Raw genomic sequence first — 24,255 nt, 5'->3', positions numbered from 1 at the left:
TGGATAGAAATGTACAACATTAATTGTAAAAGCATGACCAAGACATTCAAGTACTACCTTGGCCCCCTAATTCGCCAGACCTGAACCCAATTAAGCATCTGTGGGACCACCTCGATCGTTTTATTCATTCTATGGATCCTCCCCCATGCACCCTCCAGTAGCTGTGGAATGCACTGCAGTCTGCATGGCTTCAGATACCAGAGACAACCTACCAGGGACATCTAGCTGCAGGCACATCTAGCTGCAGCCCATGCTTCACACGATGGCTACTCTGGATATAAGCTGGTGGTCATAATAATGTGATTCGACTGTGTATAATATAGTATAACCAGAGGCTAACATTAAAATAGAAAGCAATACACAAAGACAGAAGTATAAAGATATGCATACTTGTCCACTCAAGAGCTATTCCTGCCACTTAGAATATGAGCGCAGCAGTAGAAAGCTAGAATTAATTGTAAGACTGACCATGTACAGTACAGACCAAAAGTTTGGACACACCTTCTCATTCAAAGAGTTTTCTTTATTTTCATGACTATGAAAATTGTAGATTCACACTGAAGGCATCAAAACTATGAATTAACACATGTGGAATTATATACATAACAAACAAGTGTAAAACAACTGAAAATATGTCATATTCTAGGTTCTTCAAAGTAGCCACCTTTTGCTTTGATTACTGCTTTGCACACTCTTGGCATTCTCTTGATGAGCTTTAAGAGGTAGTCCCCTGAAATGGTCTTCCAACAGTCTTGAAGGAGTTCCCAGAGATGCTTAGCACTTGTTGGCCCTTTTGCCTTCACTCTGCGGTCCAGCTCACCCCAAACCATCTCGATTGGGTTCAGGTCCGGTGACTGTGGAGGCCAGGTCATCTGGCGCAGCACCCCATTACTCTCCTTCATGGTCAAATAGCCCTTACTTTCAAAGTTTTCCCAATTTTTCGACTGACTGACTGACCTTCATTTCTTAAAGTAATGATGGCCACTCGTTTTTCTTTACTTAGCTGCTTTTTTCTTGCCATAATACAAATTCTAACAGTCTATTCAGTAGGACTGTCAGCTGTGTATCCACCTGACTTCTCCTCAACGCAACTGATGGTCCCAACCCCATTTATAAGGCAAGAAATCCCAGTTATTAAACCTGACAGGGCACACCTGTGAAGTGAAAACCATTTCAGGGGTCTACCTCTTGAAGCTCATCAAGAGAATGCCAAGAGTGTGCAAAGCAGTAATCAAAGCAAAAGGTGGCTACTTTGAAGAACCTAGAATATGACATATTTTCAGTTGTTTCACACATGTTTGTTATGTATATAATTCCACATGTGTTAATTCATAGTTTTGATGCCTTCAGTGTGAATCTACAATTTTCATAGTCATGAAAATAAAGAAAACTCTTTGAATGAGAAGGTGTGTCCAAACTTTTGGTCTGTACTGTATGTTTGGAATGTGTTTGCAATCTTCTGTTGGACAATGCTGTTAGTTATATATATTGTGATAAGTGTGATAAGGTGGACAGTGCGGGAAGAGGTGTATATCCCACTCAGATACCTCAGCTGGGTGGGATAGCTAAAATATGGGAGGTAATAGTCTCAGAAGTATGTAGCTTACTGAGACATTGACAAAGTTCTTGTTGGTGTAGTCTGGGCCGGATTTTAGTTGGATTGGCAGATAGGATTGGAAGTGGGATCTGCCAATCCACACCCATCCAGCACGGGTGTTACCTTGGACCACAGAGGATCGCAGGTGAGGTCTGTGATAATCAGACTGGGATAAAGATCCTCCCAGGGTGTCAGTTAGTGGGGAATATACAGACAGAGGCCTGGTGAGGCTCTGTCAGTGTGGTCTCAGCAGGGCAAGGCTGAGGGGCCACGGGGCTAGGCGCTAGAGGAACTTTGGGGGACGCCTTGACGCCTGGGAACAAGGGTCGTGAGGCCAGAGTAGGGAGGACTAATGGGCCACAATCCCCCAGAACGTGTTGAAGGGTCAAAGACCGGAAGCTGCTGGACTTTATGGCTGGTGAAAGCCGCATTTATGTTCCATGTGTGAAAAGCGCTCTATATAGGTGAGTCAGGGATCATGTTATATGTTTATGTAGAGCCCAGACGGGAAGGTTTTCATTTTGTATCGTGTTTGCTGGCGCTGGTATCAAAATAAATGCACTGTTTGGACATTTAACACTGTTGTCAGCGAGAATATTGTGACTGAGACCCCGGAGATAGAGCTAATCCCTCACAACAATTAAAGCATAGGTTTGGTACAGACAAAACAGCCACAGAGAATGACTTAATGTATCTATGGTTGCATATAAATTTGGGTAAGAATGCTGCATACAAATTTGGGAAGCAGCTGTATAAAGAAGTACTGCAATGCTACAGAATTATAGATATTGTGATCTGTGTTTGTGCCCATTAACAGACGGAAGGAACAGGGCATAGAAAAGGTCACACAATGGCAATTTGTTCTTGCAGCATTAAAGGAACTAACAAGACAACATAACATTTAAGTTGGTAAACCTAAGAACAAGGGCCACCGTGTCTCTTCATTACTAGAGGATCTTACACTGGTTATTTGTCTCTAGCTGAAAATGTGGAAGAATGCTAATGAGAGGCATTATTTGTGAAGCTGCTCATGTGCTGTCTTAGTGTTACCTGTTAATGCTTTGCTCACTTGCTGGTTCTTCGCTGCAACGCTGACTAAGCTTTTTCTTAAACAAGGTGAAGTGAGTTAGTGCCAGAAGTAGATTCATTTGAGCTCTCCATGGCATCTCTTCTCTGCTGGCTTGAAAAAGTCTCTTACGTTTTATATATCTCCCAACAATAGGTGTTAGCAGCACGACCAGAGTTGTAAAAGCTTTTTTCTCAATCTCCTCTCTAGTAAGTCTGAAATGAAAAGAAAAATAGTACTAAATCTATAGTATAGAACCACAAAAGTTCAACATAACAGAATTATATAACACAATAGTTTATATTCTGATAAAATGTGCAGATACACCACCCAAAACTTTAAAAAGTGAATAATATGTCATGGGGATACAGCACAGAATAGAGATTGCAATTGTAACTATGTACCAAATACAGCGATGTATTCAACATTTTACATAAAGGAGATGTTCTTCTAGTGTCCTTTTAGGTATAAAAAAAGTTTTAAAAAATTATATATGACTGATTTTGTACCAGTGCCGCCTTTTTTCCTTGGTATATATATATATATATATATATATATATATATAGAGGTCAACCAGAAAAACATGTATCTTACAGTCTATTCAGATGAAGGCTGGGGGTATATGCTTGGTGCACATTTCAAACATAGACATGTACCCCAGATGGATGCAACTGTATGCCTATGTCATTGACTCCCATTGTAAAAAATCTATACAGCACATTATGTATTCTTGTGGGATTCCCGTCTATTGAAAAATGTAGTTGATTATGCACATGTATACTGCCCAGATTTATGCCACAGACACCCTTTTGGAGTGAAGTCTATGGGCATACCAGCATATATGTCAAGAACTACAGAGCCTTCGTTATAATGCACTGACTACATAAACATCTATTTGAATGGCTTGAGCCTCTGTAACTGGTTGGCAATATACAAACCGGATTCCAAAAAAGTTGGGACACTAAACAAATTGTGAATAAAAACTGAATGCAATGATGTGGAGATGGCAAATATCAATATTTTATTTGTAATAGAACGTAGATGACAGATCAAACGTTTAATCCAAGTAAATGTATCATTTTAAAGGAAAAATACGTTGATTCCAATTTTCACGGTGTCAACAAATCCCAAAAAAGTTGGGACAAGTAGCAATAAGAGGCTGGAAAAAGTTAATTTGAGCATAACGAAGAGCTGGAAGACCAATTAACACTAATTAGGTCAATTGGCAACATGATTGGGTATCTCAGAAGCCAAGATGGGTAGAGGATCACCAATTCCCACAATGTTGCGCAGAAAGATAGTGGAGCAATATCAGAAAGGTGTTACCCAGCGAAAAATTGCAAAGACTTTGCATCTATCATCATCAACTGTGCATAACATCATCCGAAGATTCAGAGAATCTGGAACAATCTCTGTGCGTAAGGGTCAAGGCCGTAAAACCATACTGGATGCCCGTGATCTCCAGGCCCTTAAACGACACTGCACCACAAACAGGAATGCTACTGTAAAGGAAATCACAGAATGGGCTCAGGAATACTTCCAGAAACCATTGTCAGTGAACACAATCCACCGTGCCATCCGCCGTTGCCAGCTGAAACTCTACAGTGCAAAGAAGAAGCCATTTCTAAGCAAGATCCACAAGCTCAGGCGTTTTCACTGGGCCAGGGATCATTTAAAATGGAGTGTGGCAAAATGGAAGACTGTTCTGTGGTCAGACGAGTCACGATTCGAAGTTCTTTTTGGAAATCTGGGACGCCATGTCATCTGGACCAAAGAGGACAAGGGACAACCCAAGTTGTTATCAACGCTCAGTTCAGAAGCCTGCATCTCTGATGGTATGGGGTTGCATGAGTGTGTGTGGCATGGGCAGCTTGCATGTCTGGAAAGGCACCATCAATGCAGAAAAATATATTCAGGTTCTAGAACAACATATGCTCCCATCCAGACGTCATCTCTTTCAGGGAAGACCCTGCATTTTTCAACAAGATAATGCCAGACCACATTCTGCATCAATCACAACATCATGGCTGCGTAGGAGAAGGATCCGGGTACTGAAATGGCCAGTCTGCAGTCCAGATCTTTCACCTATAGAGAACATTTGGCGCATCATAAAGAGGAAGGTGCAACAAAGAAGGCCCAAGACGATTGAACAGTTAGAGGCCTGTATTAGACAAGAATGGGAGAGCATTCCTATTTCTAAACTTGAGAAACTGGTCTCCTCGGTCCCCAGACGTCTGTTGAGTGTTGTAAGAAGAAGGGGAGATGCCACACAGTGGTGAAAATGGCCTTGTCCCAACTTTTTTGTGATTTGTTGACACCATGAAATTCTGATTCAACATATTTTTCCCTTAAAATTGTAAATTTTCTCAGTTTAAACTTTTGTTCCGTGATTTATGTTCTATTCTGAATATAATATTAGAAGTTGGCACCTCCACATCATTGCATTCAGTTTTTATTCACGATTTGTATAGTGTCCCAACTTTTTTGGAATCCGGTTTGTATGTGCGATAGTATTCATAGTCCCATATGTTCCTCCAAGTTACACTTATTTGGCATTGAGTGGTGTGCATTTTGCCACTACTTTGTACAGACATTATCATCATTTACAATCTTAGTTCCCTATCAGTATGTCTTTGGAGTGTGGGAGGAAACTGGAGTACCCAGAGGAAACTCATGCAGAAACGGGGAGAACATACAAACTCCATGCAGATGTTGTCCTTGACAAGGACAGCCAGCAAGTGGATTTTCTTTTTTAAAATTACCTTCAAGTCACAAAAGATGGTGAAAGTGGTCCCCGTTCACGTCTGTGCCAATTTGGGCACGTGAGATTATGTTGGCTGTTCCTGCTTGTGATGCTGCGGATAGTGTTTGTGATGTTTTCATTGAGTTCATCCAGGAGATGTAGATTGTTAGCGGACACTTTCTGTTTTAAGGTTGAATTTAATTGGACCGGCACTCGAACAGAAGGGTTCACGCATAGGACCAATATAAAATAAAATAGTGCAATTTATTAAACCATAAAAACATAAAAACATGCATACACGTATTTGTGGGATGGATTGGACAGTAGATGAACTATCTCATATAACAAGTCCGCAAGGTGTAGGTATATCTGTTAAGTTGGATCAAGTGAGGAAGAAATAGGGATCTATTTCGAAACGCGTCTGGGATCGATGGGATATTCATAAAGAGTCCGAAATTTTAAGCATGGCCATGCAACATTGAAAGATATCTATGAAACTACTTTTTGAAGAAAAAAAACTAAAGAAAACCGACTGGTGGTCGATCTTACTAACGGCTGGCTACTGATAGTAATATATGATCAAAAGATCGAAGCTTCACTGCGATTTTTAAGCCGCGTTTAAGCCGAGTCTGTATCATACGAAAGAAAAGGTAACAGCTCATCTCACGAGAATAGAAGCGATCTTACGGAGTTCCGATTTATGACGTCAGCAAGCAATTACATTCTGCCGTTTGCATTTGATTGAATCGACACCGAGGAAAGCGCTCTTACATGTGGGACACCACAGAGTTACGCTTCAAATAGTGAGTACTCCACTTATTATGCTATGAGACTGTTTGCTATGGATTTTTCTCAACAGGAATCATCAGCATAAGAACGGGACTTTATCCATTTTCCATTCAGCTAGGTTTGATCCAACTTAACAGACATACCTGCACCTTGCGGACTTGTTATATGAGATAGTTCATCTACTGTCTCATCCATCCCACAAATACGAGTATGCATGTTTTTATGGTTTAATAAATTGCACTATTTTATTTTATATTGGTCCTCTGCGTGAACCCTTATGTTCGAGTGCCGGTCCAATTAAATTCAACTTTACTGCTTTTGAAGGGGTGATTCATTTTGGACATTGGCACCTATCCGTGTTTATAGAGAGTGAGCCGTCCCATTAGTATTTATTCACTTTCTGTTTAAAATTTCCCCACAGGTAAAAATCGCATGTGGACAAGTCTGGGGAACGTGGTGGCCATAACCCCTTGCTCACAGTTCGCTCCTCCGTAAACAGTTCATGAACCCGTGCCAGTGAGTTCTGTGAGGTGTGGCATGATGCCCCACCTTGTTGGAAGAGTAGGACTCTTTTTCTTCTGCAGCATCGCTGTAGAAGAGCTGCAAACAGTATCAGCCAACATACTTCAACATGCCCAAAGATGCAAAGATGTGATGGGGACCAGTTTCAGATTCTTCGTCTGTGACTTGTGGGTAATAAAAAAATAATAATAATCCACTTGCTCATTCATCTTGTCATACTATCGCTGGAGTCAGGCTACTTTTTCGTGGGCCACTATATATATATATATACATGCCTTTCATTAGATGTATCTACAGCATAAAAGGTACTAGTGGATAAATTACTATACTATTTGTTTTCTATAGGAATCTGTCCAGAAATTGCTTTAAGTTACTATTGCACTATTATAGTGTATGTACCATATTTTTCGCCCTATAAGACGCACTGTTTCCCCCCCCAAAAATGGGGGGGGGGAATTGCAGTGCGTCTTATAGGGCGAATGCTGCAGTTTACAATTATACAGCGCTGACCGCATGCTGCACAGCGCGGTCGGTGGGTGTATCAGTGGGGAGGGAGGAGGGGCTTGGGGCCGGCATCTAGTTTTATAATGGCATCGGGGCGCGGTGCAGTCTCTGTATTCTATTGCATCGGGCCCCGCTCACTGTAGTAATCCTATCTATAACTGTAGGCATTGTTTAACAATAATCTTCAATACATCCATTAATCTTCACTTACTAACGTCCGTATCAGGCAGGAGGCCGGGCGGGCACTGGCAGCTTAACTCACTACGTCACGCGCCTGCTCTGCCCACTTTGAGTTACGCTGCCAGTGCCTGCCCGCCTGCCCGGCCTCATGTCTGATACGCACGTAAGTAAGTGAAGATTAATGGATATATTGAAGATTATTGTTAAACAATGCCTACAGTTATAGATAGAATTACTACAGTGAGCGGGGCCAAATTACAAAACTAGATGGCGGCCCCACCCTCTGTATTTGGGGTAATTCACACTACACAGGGACACTGTTATGGGGGGGATCTGTGGATGACAGATAGCATAAGATGCTATGTGTCAGCCACAGATCCCCCCCATAAGAGTGCCATCCACAAATGCCCCCATAACAGTGCCATCCACAGATGCCCCCATAACAGTGCCATCCACAAATGCCCCCATGACAGTGCCATCCACAGATGCCCCCATGACAGTGCCATCCACAGATGCCCCCATGACAGTGCCATCCACAGATGCCCCCATGACAGTGCCATCCACAGATGCCCCCATGACAGTGCCATCCACAGATGCCCCCATGACAGTGCCATCCACAGATGCCCCCATAACAGTGCCATCCACAGATCCCCCCATAACAGTGCCATCCACAGATCCCCCCATAACAGTGTCAGCCACAGATCCCCCCCATAACAGTGTCAGTCACAGATCCCCCCCATAACAGTGTCAGCCACAGATTCCCCCATAATAGTGTCATCCACAGACCACCATTAGTTCAAAACCCTACAAAAGCACACCTTATGGTTAAAAATATTTTTTTTCTTATTTTCCTCCTCAAAAACCTTGGTGCGTCTTATGGGCCGGTGCGTCTTATAAGGTAAAAAATACGGTATGTGTACATGCTTGCTTTGCTCAGACACTGTAGCACTGTATGCACATCTCATTACTGTGAGGTATTATTCAATGAAAATTGCTATATGCTCCGAAACAGTTTCTAAATTAGAGTGTTTTTATTTTAAAACTTTAATTTCAAATTGCTATGTTCATTAGACTGATGCACTCAGACTGCATTGCGAAAAGACAACACAACACAATTACATCTAATTACCCTAATGACTGCATAAACACATCATTTAAACATTATTTTAAATAGATATAATTTCCCCATGAGTGTATAATTGGAAAATGTTCACAAAATTAATGTAGTGGATTTTTACACAAGCACAAGCGTGAACAAAACAGAGAAAAAAAGAAGAAAAAGAAAAACGAATATCACTTTCACAGTCAAGTCGCATGAGATTCTGTAAAGATGGGACCTCTGTACAGTAAGGGCATTATGCGCAGGACTGTAGGCAGTGCAAAGCTGTTATAAGGCATCAGTGGGTCTATATGGTACCTCACTTTGTCTTCACTTGTCTTTTCACATGGATTATTATATTGATGCCTTCGTACACATACACGTAAATATCTTCTATGGGAAAATACCTATGTACGGCAGCATGATAAGACAAACATGGCACTATACATGCCAACACCTCCAAATTGCATACAAACTCTAGGTGCCACTGCACAGCTCCATACACATGGCACTGCTGTGGGTACGAGGCCTCAGAACTAAAGAATCCAACCCTTTTTGTATTAACATCACTTGTTTAGTATCTTTACTATAAGATGTTATTATATCTACGTTACATGGAATCTGTCAGGAGAAAATAGTGTCAGAGACCCTAATTCAAACACAGGGTCACTTACTTTTTTGGTCCTATCACAGATTGGCAACTTTCTTCCTATACTATGCATGAACTGTCAATCAACTGTATGGAGTGGGGCAGCCAAAAGCTAAAGAATACAAGAACTCCACTGCGTGTGCACATCTTTGAGCGGGCTCCAGCACTTGGCTGCTCAACAGGTATTGTGAGGGATGAGAATCCATTTTGGATGAGTATTTCTTCTATCTTGTGCATATGTGGAAAATTACTGAGCCAGCTGAGGGATGTGGGCAGTTTACCAAATGTTCTAGCTACAAGGTCAGAGTTTGACGTGCAAGACAGTTATGTTTTGTTTTCTGAGTTTCGGGATGTACTGCTGGAGAATGTTAACTTTTTAATTATTAGAATTTTGTTAGTATAGTGCGGAAGTATTGCCTTTTATGAATAACGAATTAAATCATTAGTTTCAATTTCCACCCCCTTGGCAGTGTGCCAGATTTGTCTATGATTATCTGTAGTGTTATGAAGATGTACAGTGGATATAAAAAGTCTACACACCCCTGTTAAAATGTCAGGTTTCTGTGATGTAAAAAATTAGACAAAGGTAAATAATTTCAGAACTTTTTCCACCTTTAATGTGACCTATAAACTGTACGACTCAATTGAAAAACAAACTAAAATCTTTTAGGTAGAGGGAAGAAAAAATATAAAAATGTGATTGCATAAGTCTGAACACCGTTAAACTAATACTATGTTGAAGCATCTTTTGATTTTATTACAGCCCTCAGTCTTTTTGGGTATGAGTCTATCAGCATGGCACATTTTGACTTGGCAAGATTTGCCCACTCTTCTTTGCAAAAACACTCCAAATCTGTCAGATTGTGAGGGCATCTCCTGTGCACAGCCCTCTTCAGATCACCCCACAGATTTTCAATCGGATTCAGGTCTGGGCTCTGGCTGGGCCATTCCAAAACTTTAATCCTCTTCTGGTGAAGCCATTCCTTTGTTGATTTGGATGTATGCTTTGGGTTGTTGTCATGCTGAAAGATGAAGTTCCTCTTCATGTTCAGCTTTCTAGCAGAAGCCTGAAGGTTTTGTGCCAATATTGACTGGTATTTGGAACTGTTCATAATTCCCTCTATCTTAACTAAGGCCCCAGTTCTAGCTGAAGAAAAACAGCCCCAAAGCATGATGCTGCCCCCACCATGCTTCACTGTGGGTATGGTGTTCTTTTAGTGATGTGCAGTGTTGTTTTTGGGCCAAACATATCTTTTGGAGTTATGGCCAAAAAGTTCAACCTTGGTTTCATCAGACCATAACACCTTTTCCCACATGCTTTTGGGAGACTTCAGATGTGTTTTTGCAAACTGTAGCCTGGCTTGGATGTTTTTCTTCGTAAGAAAAGGCTTTAGTCTTGCCACTCTACCCCATAGCCCAGACATATGAAGAATACGGGAGATTGTTGTCACATGTACCACACAGCCAGTACTTGCCAGATATTCCTGCAGCTCCTTTAATGTTGCTGTAGGCCTCTTGGTATCCTCCCAGACCAGTTTTCTTCTCGTCTTTTCAGCAATTTTGGAGGAACGTCCAGTTCTTGGTAATGTCACTGTTGTGCCATATTTTCTCCAATTGATGATGACTGTCTTCACTGTGTTCTATGGTATATCTAATGCCTTGGAAATTCTTTTGTACCCTTCTCCTGACTGATACCTTTTAACAATGAGATCCCTCTGATGCTTTGGAAGCTCTCTGTGGACCATGGCTTTTGCTGTGGGATGCCACTAAGAAAATTTCAGGAAAGACCAACTAGAGCAGCTGAACTTTATTTGGGGTTAATCAGAGGCACTTTAAATGATGGCAGGTGTATGCTGACTCCTATTTAACATGATTTTGAATGTGATTGCTTAATTCTGAACACAGCTACATCCCCAGTTATAAGAGGGTGTGCACACTTATGCAACCACATTATTTTAGTTTTGGTTTTTTTTCTTCCCTCCACCTAAAAGATTTCAGTTTGTTTTTCAATTGAGTGGCACAGTTTATAAGTCACATTAAAGGTGGAAAAAGATCTGAAATGATTTATCTTTGTCTCATTTTTTTACATCACAGAAACCTGACATTTTAACAGGGGTGTGTAGACTTTTTATATCCACTGTATGTGATTTTAAACTGTACCCAAACCGTAACAAAGAATCATTGTCAAAATAACCTCTGAGGTTGCACGTTTCGGTTCTTCTTTTTCTGAGCATTCGAAATGTCCACTTTTTTGGAAACATTTTGTGTTTTAGCTTCTTTCACTGTTGAAGGTCCCAAATCCTTAAATATAAGAATATATATATTTTAGCAATGTGCTGATTTAATTCAATTAAATACTTAAATAAAAAATATAAGCAGAAAAAAATAAATGTGACACGTCTACACACTGACACCATGTCAAGCTACCATGGTGGTCAATCACTGCTGGAAGATAAATGGACATCACTATAGGCAAATTGCCATTACACCGTAATCAACGCAGAGTGTTGAGATTACACTGAGGCTGGCAGAGGTGCCACTGCACTGTGAAAAAAACTTTTGATATGTCATAGCGATCGCTAGAACGAAGGGAGAGAGCACGCTATGTGATTAGTGCAAGAATTTGTCAATAGAGAAACTTAAAGGGGTTGTCTCTTTTCAGCTAATATAAGTCACTTACTTATCCATATTGCTTCGTTTTCTGGCATTTTTCTATCACATTATACACTGCTCGTTTCCATGGTTACGACCACCCTGCAATCTAGCAGTGGTGGCCATGCTTGCACACTTTAGGAAAAAGCATCAGCCTATGTGAGCTCCCACACTCCTGGCATCCAGAGAGGTTGACGCTTTTCCTATAGTGTAAAAGCATGACCACCACTGATGGATTGCAGGGTGGTCGTAGCTATGAAAACGAACAGTGCATAAGGTGATGGAAAAATGAATCCAGCCAGAAAAGGAAGCAATATGGATAATAACAATACATTAGTAAGTGACTTGCATTCAATTCTTCTACAATAAATGCTATTTTCTTTAAAGGGGTTGTGCAAGAATTGGCTGGACCTGTAAAGGGAAGCTTACTTACCTGTTTTCGAGTGGCGGCTCCCCGCTCCTGCTCCTCCAGGCCTGCGATGCTCCACTGGGCTCCCTCACTGAAAACATCCGGTTTGACACTGCTTGCAATTCATCACTGGCCATGCTGCATCATTTGACTATTTGTCATGGCGTAAGGGGAGCCAGTCACCGCCGCAGCCAGTGATTGACTGCAGGCGGCTTCACACTGGATGTTTTCAGCGAGGGAGACCACCGGAGCATTACAGGTCAGGAGAAGGAGCGCGAAGCAGGTAAGTAAGCTTTCCTTTACAGGTCCAGCCAAGTGAGAGGGTTCACCAAAACACCCCCGTTCTTGCACAATGTCTTTAATGGGATTTTACTATTGTCGGAAAACCCCCAATCTTGGGTTCACATAGCAGATTTGCTGCAGAAATTTCAGGTATTAAAAAAATTGGTTCCATATATCTGAGAAACTTATGCCACATGTGAAGATATTCCAATTTTTTTTTAGGGGCATATTCTGGACAAAGTATCCATCTGTATTACTTACGTGTTTCATGGCCCTACCGTGGGTATAACTGATCTTAACTCATAGCATCATATATACCGAAGATGCTGTGAATTTAGGTCAGTTGAACCCATGCGGGACTGTGACACACGCGAGTAATACCGAGAGCGAATATGTCTGGAATAGACTCATGTGAATAGCCACTTAGGCATCAAGCATTAAAGTGCTAATATTGCATCCAAAGATGTACTTCAATCAGTATCTAACCATTTCTATTGAGTGGTACTACCCTACCTACCGTATTTTACGCCCTATAAGACGCACTTTCCCCCCCCCCAAAAGTGGGGGGGAAATAGCAGTGCATCTTATGGGGCGAATACTGCGACCGTGAATATGCTGAGAGGGAGGAGGGGCTGGGGGCCGGCATCTGTTTCTGTAATGGCAGCGGGGCCCGGTGCAGTCACTGTATTCTACTACACCGGGCCCCGCTCTCTGTAGTATACGGTAATCATATCTAACTTGTGGCTATTGTTTAAAGTATTCCAATCATCTTAAATCTAGCGCTGTACTACTTACAACTAACTTCTTGGCAGTCAGGAGGCCGGGCGGGCGCTCGTAGTGTAGCTCACTATGCTCTCTGCGCCTGCGCCACCCATTACAGAAACAGATGCCGGCCCCCATTCACTACACAGGGGCACTGTTATGGGGGATCTGTGGATGACACATAAGATACTATATATGTGTCATCCACAGATGCCTCCATAACAGTGCCATCCACAGATGCCACTACAATGATCCCCCATAACAGTGCCATCGACATATGCCCCCATAACAGTGCCATCCACAGATCCCCCATAATAGTGTCATCCGCAGACCACCATTACGGTAGTTCAAAACCCACCAAAAGCACACCTTTTGGTTCAAATTTTTCTTTTCTTATTTTCCTCCTCAAAAACCCAGGTGCGTCTTATGGGCAGGTGCATCTTATAGGGCAAAAAATACGGTATATTTAAGCTTTAAAAGTGCAGTACGTTATATCTCTTTATGAGACTTGATTTTGTAACATACAGTAAGGTGGTTTGCAATCAGCATACCTTATGATATTCAACAAGGGCTGTGGTATATCTCCTGAAGGAATCATTTGGTGCTGGAACATCCCCTGACTCTTCATGTTGCTTGTTTCCAAAAACAGTTTCATTTCTCCTAAGTGGATAAAAAAAATCTTTATTTTATTTATTGCAAATGTCACTCATATGGGCGTATAAAGTGATATTCAATATAGTGCACAGTTTTAAGGCTATGTGCACATTGTGGTTCTTTATTATGTTTAGAGCATGCACTTGGTAAATCACCCCGCGTATACAGTAAATTTATCTATAGGTCCCTATTCAACTCACGGAGGCCAAAAGATTCTACTTTTGGTTCAAAACTGTATGCAACGGCATACTGTTTTTTCAATTGTATAGGATAGCGCTATCCTCTACAACGGGCCAATGCAAAAAATATATACTGTACAAAATACATTTTATTTTTACAATAGGATCCTATGGGTGAACCTATGGCCTCCATCCGATATGTTGAGTGCGCATACCACTGATAAAAGCCATAATTGCAATGTATTTAGAACCTAACCATGACAAAAAAGACATTCAAATGTAACCATTTGTAACTGGTACCAGTGGTCTGAAGTGCACATAGATGTGAGGGCACAGCATAATAAAGATGAAAGGGGTTGTCCAGGATATGAAAACCATGGCTGCTTTCTTACAATAACAGCAACACAACTATCCATAGGTTGAGTGTGGTAATGCAGCTGGGATCCAGTGAAGTGAATAGAGCTGAGTTGCAATACCACACACAACCTCCAGGTGTGGTGGGATTTTTGGAAGAAAGCAGACATGTTTTTCTTATCCTGGACAACCCCTTTAAAGTAGGGTCTACTTATGGTACTGGTTAACATTACCAAACCCCTGACCACTGGGGACCTTTGGCGTCATTTATCAATCTGGTGTAGAGTAGAACTGGCTTAGTTGCCCATAGCAACCAATCAAATTCCTCCTTTCATTTTCCAAAGAACCTGTCCAAAATAAAAGGTTGAATCTGATTGGTTGCTATAAGCAAGTAAGTCCGTTCTACTTTACACAAGTTTGATAAATTACCCCCTTTGTTTTTTCTTGCCCCTTCTAAATTCCATGTTCCTTGTTCTGAGCCTATGGTGAGGGGGGATCACAGCACCAGTTCTCATCTTCTCACTAAAACATAGAATGCAGACAACCTGGCCTGGCCTTTCTCAATCCAGGAGCCCCAAAGGACCCCATATTGGCTTTCTTTATAGTAAATACACACTTGCTGGTGGTTAGAACTAAAGTTTTCTGCTTAAACCAATTTATTTGACACATTGCTATGTATAAATCCTAATTTCAGACTCAATATTTTTTCCAACTCTTCAAGTGGTTTACTGCAGCTTGTATGGGTCCATGCCTAAAGACTGTTGAGAAGTCAGATGAATCAGTAGTTAGCGTAAGAAGGTTGCAGCAGGAATTCTTCAGTGGTGTAGCTGCCCATACTTCTGAAAAGATGATAGCGCCTATTTTAAGTGTAAGATTCCATCTGTATAGCCTTCCTTTTATAGAACTTTTCTCTCACTGAGACATGCTATATAATTAAGAGGTTTTTTTTCTGTGCATTTTTCAGCTAAATTTTAAAAAGATCAACTTTTATGGTCATGACTTGTCTTGAAAAACTGTCAATGCCGTCCAGAATTTCACTGAATAAAAATAGAATTACATTACAAATTAATACTCTGTAATTCTTGCACAGGGAGAAAAAAGAAAATCAATAAGCAGGTGGTTGTCAACATTTCACTCTCTTTGTACTACTGTAAGATGACAGTTTATTGATTCAAATCTATTTCTCAACTTCAATTTAGAAATCAATTTCACAAAGTGAAAGCAAGACCCATAACCTGCAGAACTTATTTTTTTTAAATGCATATATTACGGAATGCCTTACCCTCAAAGATTTAATTATCCTATGTAACATGCTATTCTGTATTATGGTTATGACACAAAATTAAGGGTATAAATTCATTTTTACCTAGTGCACGGAAAGTCAATGGGAGTAATTTATTATACATCTATGCCAGTTTTTTTGCCATAGAAAAGTCACAAATTTAGCCACAAGTGCCGTTTTGAAACAAATGTGTGACATATTTAGTTTTTGATACCCTTGACACTTTTCCAAAAAGTAGACGAGGCATGGGCAGGAAGAGGCTGGTCACAGGCAGGACCTCTGCAGCTCAACTCATTTAACAATATGTACGCCACAAAACTGATGCACATTATGACAAAAATCTACTTTAGATCCTGATTGGAGTAGATTTCAGTTCAGCAGAAGATGCAAAAAATGTATAAAGATCTCTTAATAAATTAGCCAGCTAGTCCGGTAGCTGGATTTCACCAAGACTAGCATGTAAAGGTCTTTAGTGGATGACCCCCAATGTCCAGTAACTAAAGTCAAGCTGATGCTAATTTTATTTCAATTGCAAATTCTCCAACTGTATGTTAAAGGGGTTATGCCATGATTACAGTAAAAAATGAAAATCAGACATCACATTAGTATATGACAGTTGCTTTCTAACAAAGCTAGAACCAGCCCTGGACCTCACATGAATCCAAAGATCTCCCCATTCATTGCTACACTGGTTCTGCTAGATTTATTTCAAGCTAGCAGCTCAGGAGCATGTCCTTTCTGCTCCAGCTCTTTCCCTGTAACTGCCACAGCTCCTAACAGAAGATAGTGTTGGTGACTATTGAAGATTTAAACTGAGTGTGTGCAACCACCTCAGTGAGGTGGATGGAGAATAATGGAAAAAAAAAAACAGCAGGTGGTGCTATACAGATACATTTCATTGAATAGCTCAGTGACTATACTAAGTTTTATTTACATGCAATTACAAAAGTATTCAGATCCAGGTTTGAAAAATGTAGAATATTTTTCATAGAACAACCCCTTTAAAATACAGCTATTGTTAGAAGATCCAGTTACTTATATGAAAGAGTATTAAAGTGATACAAAGTCAGATTGAAAAAAGTAGTTAAAACTTTAATTTGGGTAGAGTAGTTATATTGTAAGTGCCTTAAAGGATTACTGTCATATTATTTTTTTTGGAGTATTGGATTGTGGTGATTAATATCTCCTTGGTGGCCCTATTTCAACTTTTCACTGTGTATTCAATTACCCCTTAATTCCACATTTTTGTTCCCTATACTGCCTACTTTTACCTGTGCTTAAAATAGGGTTGCTAGGCATGGTCCGTCTATCTGTTGAAGGACGGAGGACGCAGAAGCAGGATGCGTGCAAGGTCACATTACTGACAGCCAGGGACTGTAAGTAAAATAATTAAAGCCAGGTCCTCCCCAGCAGCTGATAACAGTGCCTGGGCTGTGTGCACTTCTCCCTGTCCCTGCGCTTGGCAGACGCTCCCTCACTCAGCACAGCTGGAGAATGCAGAGTGGAAGCAGCGCAGAACAGGGAAGGGAGATCTGCCGTCTGCTCAGTGTATAAATGAAAGCAACATGTGGTAAGAGGACCCCTTTGTGCTGCAGGAGATTAACCCTTTAGGGGGAGGGCTCTGGTTACTGACAATTTTGGGGGGCTATTGTTACTGGCTAGTGAGGGCAGGCTGGATTAGCCTCAGGGTGAGGGCAGTGGCGGCCATCTTAACTGAATAGTGAAATTGCAGTTTTATGCAGACTGGTTGCTAAGGGCTGAATCTTATTAAATATGGGGTAAGTCAGTCTAATAGTAACTGATTCTGGAATATCATGTTATTAGTAACTACATTTATGAAAATTGAAATTAGGGTCTAAATGTGGTCTAAAAGCACAGTGGGAGAGATTTATCAAACTGGTGTGAAGTAGAACTGGCTTAGTTGCTGATAACAACCAATCAGATACCACCTTCTATTTTTTATAGCTCCTTTGGTAGATGAAAGGTTGAAAGGTGGAATCTGCTTGGTTGCTATGGGCAACTAAGCCAGTTCTACTTTACACCAGTTTAATAAATCTCCCCATAATTTTTTCCAGCACTACAAGACATAGCTTTTTAGCAAGAACAAATCTTACTAAATCCTGCTTATAGCCCAAACTCGGTGGGAGGAGGTGGGGGGGGGGGGGGACGGGGACAGGAAATAATAAGGACTCTATCTCAGACTGCGTACCAGCTAGAAATACGAACCAGGTTTTATTTTAAAGCTAACAATCAATCTAAATGTTAAAACAGGAATGTGCTAGCCATGATACAGCCCGAGACAGAACCTTTAGAAACCAGGTCTGAAGTAAAATCTGCAGGCATTACCAGCTGCTATACAGCCCAAGAGGAAATTGAAGAAGCTCCCTCACCCGAATCATGTCAACCAGCATGGAGGAGGAGGAGGGGCAATGTGGAGACTGTTGACAGACTGCAGGGAGAGGAATAAAGGTATAGGTCCTCCTCTCCCAGTGTGACTGTACATGACCCCAGGAGGAGGGGTAACATGGACTTCTGTGCATGTTATCATACCCCCAACAACCAGAGAGCATATTTGATTTTTTGATAAATAGTGAGAAAACAGTGAGATGAGTGCTTACTCATCTAAAACATTCCTCACCCACTTTATTAGGGTGTTTTATGCCACAGCCCATATGTTTACCAATGTCTGAATCGTAGTAGCAAATCAGTCGCACTAAACACTCCCACCTTAAACACACAAGCAGCAATTAATTTTACACCGTCTTTATACTGTCCGTTCCTGATTTTTTTTCCCAATTTTTTGCTGTCCAAAATATGGGCGTGTCCTATAGTCAGGTGTGTCTTATAGTCCAAAAATATAGTATCTTTGTTCAGACAGAACTACCAACTAACCCCAAAACTGGCCATGCCTTAAAGATTTTCTCAAAATTGCCCAGATTTATTTGGCTGTGTTCACAACTCATTCCGTGATTTTGTTGTGTAGGAAGGAGGAGAAATGCTCGCAATGTACAAACCACATACACTCACCTAAAGAATTATTAGGAACACCTGTTCTATTTCTCATTAATGCAATTATCTAGTCAACCAATCACATGGCAGTTGCTTCAATGCATTTAGGGGTGTGGTCCTGGTCAAGACAATCTCCAGAACTCCAAACGAAATGTCAGAATGGGAAAGAAAGGTGATTTAAGCAATTTTAAGCGTGGCATGGTTGTTGGTGCCAGACAGGCCGGTCTGAGTATTTCACAATCTGTTCAGTTACTGGGATTTTCACGCACAACCATTTCTAGGGTTTACAAAGAATGGTATGAAAAGGGAAAAAACATCCAGTATGCGGCAGTCCTGTGGGCAAAAATGCCTTGTGGATGCTAGAGGTCAGAGGAGAATGGGCCGACTGATTCAAGCTGATAGAAGAGCAACGTTGACTGAAATAACCACTCGTTACAACCGAGGTATGCAGCAAAGCATTTGTGAAGCCACAACACGCACAACCTTGAGGCGGATGGGCTACAACAGCAGAAGACCCCACCGGGTACCACTCATCTCCACTACAAATAGGAAAAAGAGGCTACAATTTGCACGAGCTCACCAAAATTGGACTGTTGAAGACTGGAAATATGTTGCCTGGTCTGATGAGTCTCGATTTCTGTTGAGACATTCAAATGGTAGAGTCCGAATTTGGCGTAAACAGAATGAGAACATGTACCCATCCTCTGATGGCTACTTCCAGCAGGATAATGCACCATGTCACAAAGCTCGAATCATTTCAAATTGGTTTCTTGAACATGACAATGAGTTCACTGTACTAAAATGGCCCCCACAGTCGCCAGATCTCAACCCAATAGAGCATCTTTGGGATGTGGTGGAACGGGAGCTTCGTGCCCTGGATGTGCATCCCTCAAATCTCCATCAACTGCAAGATGTTATCCTTTCAATATGGGCCAACATTTCTAAAGAATGCTATCAGCACCTTGTTGAATCAATGCCACGTAGAATTAAGGCAGTTCTGAAGGCAAAAGGGGGTCCAACACCGTATTAGTATGGTGTTCCTAATAATTCTTTAGGTGAGTGTATATACTGAATGTATCAATAGACTAAACTGGCTGGGACATTTATTAAAAGAGTGTCCATTTTGCATAGATCTGACTGAAACAAATCAGCATAACATTTAACTGTATTGGAAAGCACAGTTGTCTACTTGACGGTGACACTTTTTATATACACTTAAAAGGGTTGTCGAGTGGGAAAATGTTTTTCATTTAGGGAGCAGAATATCACCGATCCCTGCTGCTCCTGTTCCAACACTTACCAGAGTCCAGCTGGTCCCTAATTCTGGACTTGACACACTGGAAAAGGCAGGAGATGCCTGCTCAACCAATTACTGGCCGCAGTGTTGAGCCATCTAGTTTAATCCATTTCCTGTGTTTTGAGCCCAGACCAGGAGGTGACCTGGCAAGCATCACAATGGCAATGGCAGGGTATGGGAATAATAGTTCTTATATTTTTTTAACACCATACTGCACCCGTTTATACAAAGTTGAGTCACATTGTTATGACCTCTTCCTACTTTTGACGTTGGTAGTATGTAGCTCAGGAAGGAAGTCACATGTCATGATCTGGCTTTATGGGTATATAAGGTGTGAGATATGCTGACTGCACATATATCCCTCATTGCTGTCATTGTAAAAAGGGGCGATTTATTTATCAGTTGCAAAAAGGGATAATCATTGGCTTTTGCACCAAGGGTGGCAGTATTTCTGAAACTGCGCAGTTTGTGAACTGTTCACGTGCTGCTGTGGTGAAAGTGTATTGTGAGTGCATAAATGGCATCATCGTGAATAAGTGACGTGGAAACTGCAGAGTACCACGTGCGATTGATGTGAGAGGTGAACGTCAGATACTAAGGTGTGCGAGGACGGACCGACACACTACAGTGGAGCAGGTCACCGCCAAAATGAACTAGGGGGGGCTACCAGACGTGTGTCTAAAACAGCAGTTCAGAGAACTCTACTGTGTCTGGGGCTCTGAAGCAGACAGATAGTCACTGCTACCAAAGTTGCATCAGCAGAAAAGGCTTCAATTTTTGCGGCAGTATCAGAATTGGACCTCTGCTGATTTGCAAAGGGTTGCCTTCTCCAATGAGTCACATTTTCAGCTTCATTGAACATCAGAGAACAAAAAACCTACAACCATTGCTGGAAGAACACAAGCTGGTGATGGCAGTGTTATGGTCTGGGGAATGTTATTGTGTCATTCTTTGGGCCCAGTCATCCATGTGGAAGGCACTCTCAACTGGTTTGGGTATGAATCCATCCGTACAGATCACGTACACCTATACATGCTGATTGTCTTCCATGGGGAGGACTGGTTCTTCCAGCAAGACAATGCGACATGTCACACAGCTAGAAATGTCTGACATTGGTTGAAAGAGTATGACCAAGACTTCCAAGTACTAATTCCCCAGACTTCAGCATCTATGGGACCATCTCGATAGTCGTGTTCGCCCTACTGATCCTACCCAATGCTCTCTTCAACAGCGGTCGGATGCACTGCAGTCAGCATGGCTCCAGATACCTGTGACACCCTACCAGGACCTTATTGAGTCTCTCCCAACCCATCTAGCTGCTGTCCATGCTGCACACGGCAGTTACTCTGAATATTAGCTGGTGGTCATAATAATGTGACTTGTCTGTGAATATACCAGAATTAAATCCACATGTGTACAAGATAACTGAGAAGTTCTGAGACAATTTGTGTAACCATTCTAATGGCATAGGTATAGATATAATACAATAATTCTCTTTCTACATCCACTGCATATCTTTCATAAACAGCTATTCCAAACTCGCACTACTAAACCACTAAGGTCCCGTAGGTTACCTGATACTTAATTCACACATTCAGTTTTATCATATTGTTATGAATTATTGCTTCCATTAAAAGTGTAATGAAATCCACAATTTTTTTTATGCTAACATTTTATACCCCATACTCTGCAATTCAGGAGCATTTTGCTATAGATGTTGGCATTTTATTTTTATATATGTGAAACAGAGGATTCAGTTTAATAGCTTTCATTTGACAGATTAAACCTCAATCTCAGGGCTTACACATGATCAAACTGTGAAATTTTTTGATGGGCCAATCCATCAGCCTCTGCAGTTATGTTGTTAAAAATATAGGAAACCTGGGGCTATTATTTCTAAGGATCCATGAACACCATGCCACTGTATGTGGGAAGTCTAAGAAATATTAGTAACATGAATGATTTATTAACAAAAACAAAAACACCATTTCAGATAATTAAATTAGTGTTCCATACAACTAAGCGACAAACATAAGGTGCGTATAAAATGTCAATAAAAAATAACACAGACAAACAATAGGGAAAGGATCAATTGAAAAATATGACATTTAAAGAAAATCCTCAATATAATATTCAAGGTGGAAGGGTACGTGAAAAATGTGAAAATGTAAACTGGTTTACTATGGTCGTATGATAACACTTCCAGCCTGTGCTCTGGGAGATTTTTTTAAAGAATACTTGTCATCGTTGCTGACATATCTGTATCTGTATCGTAGTAAATACTTTCATTCCCTATACAGTCTGATACTGTCCAATTAGTGCTAACAAGGTCAGACTCTGTAGGGACACACTCCTCTGACAAGGGGAATTGTAACATGCAGTTGATATATTATTCACAAATTTTAAGAGGAATGGAACAACTAAAAGTACTAAGAAAATATGATCCAGATTTGTTATTTCATGGAGAATACAAGGGTTTACAAAAAGAGACATATCAAGATAGATGATGGTTCCTTTTTAAAACTGCTGCACCATGTGAATAGTGTTCCAATATCCCTTTCTATGCAGACCAGTTGATGATTCTGGCATAGACTGGAAACATCTCAAAGGGTTCAGTTTTTAAGGGTACTTTCACACTTGCGGCAGGACGGAGAGGTGGTGAGAGGCCGCTGGACTAAAAAGTCAGACATGCAGGACCTTTAGTCCAGCAGCCTTTCGCCGTGCACCGCCGTGCTGCGCTGGAGCTCCGCCCCCGCCCCCATTATAGTCAATGGGGACGGAGCGGCGGCACGGCGAAATAGCGGAAGGACGGATCCGACAGGGTGAACAGCCTGTCGTATCCATCCTGAAGTGTGAAAGTAGCCTAAGGCTCCGTCCGGCCCCATTCACTTTGATTGGGAGCGGCAAAAATCTGGCCACATTCCAGCAAATATGCCCGAGAATCGGCCAGAAGAAAACTCATACTGAGTTTGATCCAGAAAAAGACACAAAAAATACACTGGGACATTGTAGATAATTTTATCTTCTAAGGAATGGGCAAAGGGACATGGTTATTTTGTTTGCAGAACCAAATACCACAGGGCAGAACAAAATACTGCCCCAACAGAACTGAATACCACAACACAGCACAATATACTGAGGTGGCCAGAACCAGCTGCCACATTCTGTCCACATCCTCCTCCAGTTGTCTCTAATAAAGAAATGGAGGAGGAGGCTAAGGAGGTGAGACGAAGGTCAGAGCGGGCCAATAATAACACCCCCTATTGTCCCCCAGTCATAATAATGCCTCCAGTACAAAGAAAATCCATGGATGGCAATACAGTTGAGTTCAGGAGCCGTGCTTGTGGCTGCATTAATTAACGCTGGGAGCACCAGATCACGATATAACCAGCTGGTACCTGTACTTAGCAGAGAGCCCCCCCAACTTCCTGGTGGTCTAGGCAAGTGCATTTAGTGCCTAAGGCTACTTTCACACGCTTCAGTTTTGTCCCCATTCATTGTCAATGGGGACAAAACATAACTGAACAGAACGGAATGCTCCAAAATGCATTCCGTTCCTTTTAGTTGCGTTCTCATACTGTAGAGCAAACCGCAGCATGCTGCGGTTTTCTATCCGTCATGGGATGCGAAACAAGACTGATCCGTCATGACCCACAATGCAAGTCAATGGGGACGGTTCCGTTTTCTCTGACACAATCAGACACAATAGAAAACTGATCCGTCCTCCATTGACTTTCAATGGAGTTCATGACAGATCCGACTTGGGTATGTTAAAGATAATACAAACGGATCCGTTCATAACAGATGCAGATGGTTGTATTATCAGAAACGGAAAAAAAACTAACAGCGGCTGCTGTGCGCTGCTGTTCCCCTGCTTACCACTGAAGTCCCGGGCGCCGTGTTCAGTGGTAATCTGCGGCCAGTGCTTTCAATTCACCGCTGCAGTCCTCGGCTCTGTGTAGGTACTGTTCTTCTGGGATCCGCTACACAGTTTCCTCTCAACCCTGGCCACAGCATGCTTGCTGCTTGTTTCCTGTAGCACTTCCTTAAGGGCCGGCGCGCGTCACTTCCTGTGCTTTATGGGTTAGGTCATGGAACCTCGCTGACCAATCCTAGCCCTCCTGGCTCAGCCCCCTTCCCAGAGGCCTCAGTGTCAAGGTCCTTGTGTCCTGCTAAGGTTCCTGATATCCGCTTGTGCTCCTGTGTTCCTGACTCGTACTTGTATT

The 24,255-nt window shown here is 41.7% G+C and overlaps 1 protein-coding gene across 1 annotated transcript in view; it reads right to left on the bottom strand.

The window, feature by feature from the left end:
* CFAP54 (cilia and flagella associated protein 54) overlaps positions 1–24,255 on the bottom strand; it is a 405,582-nt gene that overhangs the window by 209,524 nt on the left and 171,803 nt on the right. Inside the window, exons 32-34 of the mRNA XM_040408225.1 lie at positions 13,806–13,914; positions 11,344–11,450; positions 2,648–2,878 (exon numbers count right to left, since the gene is read on the bottom strand). Of these exons, the coding sequence (XP_040264159.1) occupies positions 2,648–2,878; positions 11,344–11,450; positions 13,806–13,914 (447 nt within the window). The remainder of the gene's footprint in view (positions 1–2,647; positions 2,879–11,343; positions 11,451–13,805; positions 13,915–24,255) is intronic.

The sequence above is a fragment of the Bufo bufo genome, chromosome 1 (genome assembly GCF_905171765.1).
Source record: "Bufo bufo chromosome 1, aBufBuf1.1, whole genome shotgun sequence".
In the NCBI taxonomy this organism is placed as follows: Eukaryota; Metazoa; Chordata; class Amphibia; order Anura; family Bufonidae; genus Bufo; species Bufo bufo.
Note: the sequence above shows the minus strand (reverse complement) of the source record. Positions and strands in the feature narration are given on the sequence as shown.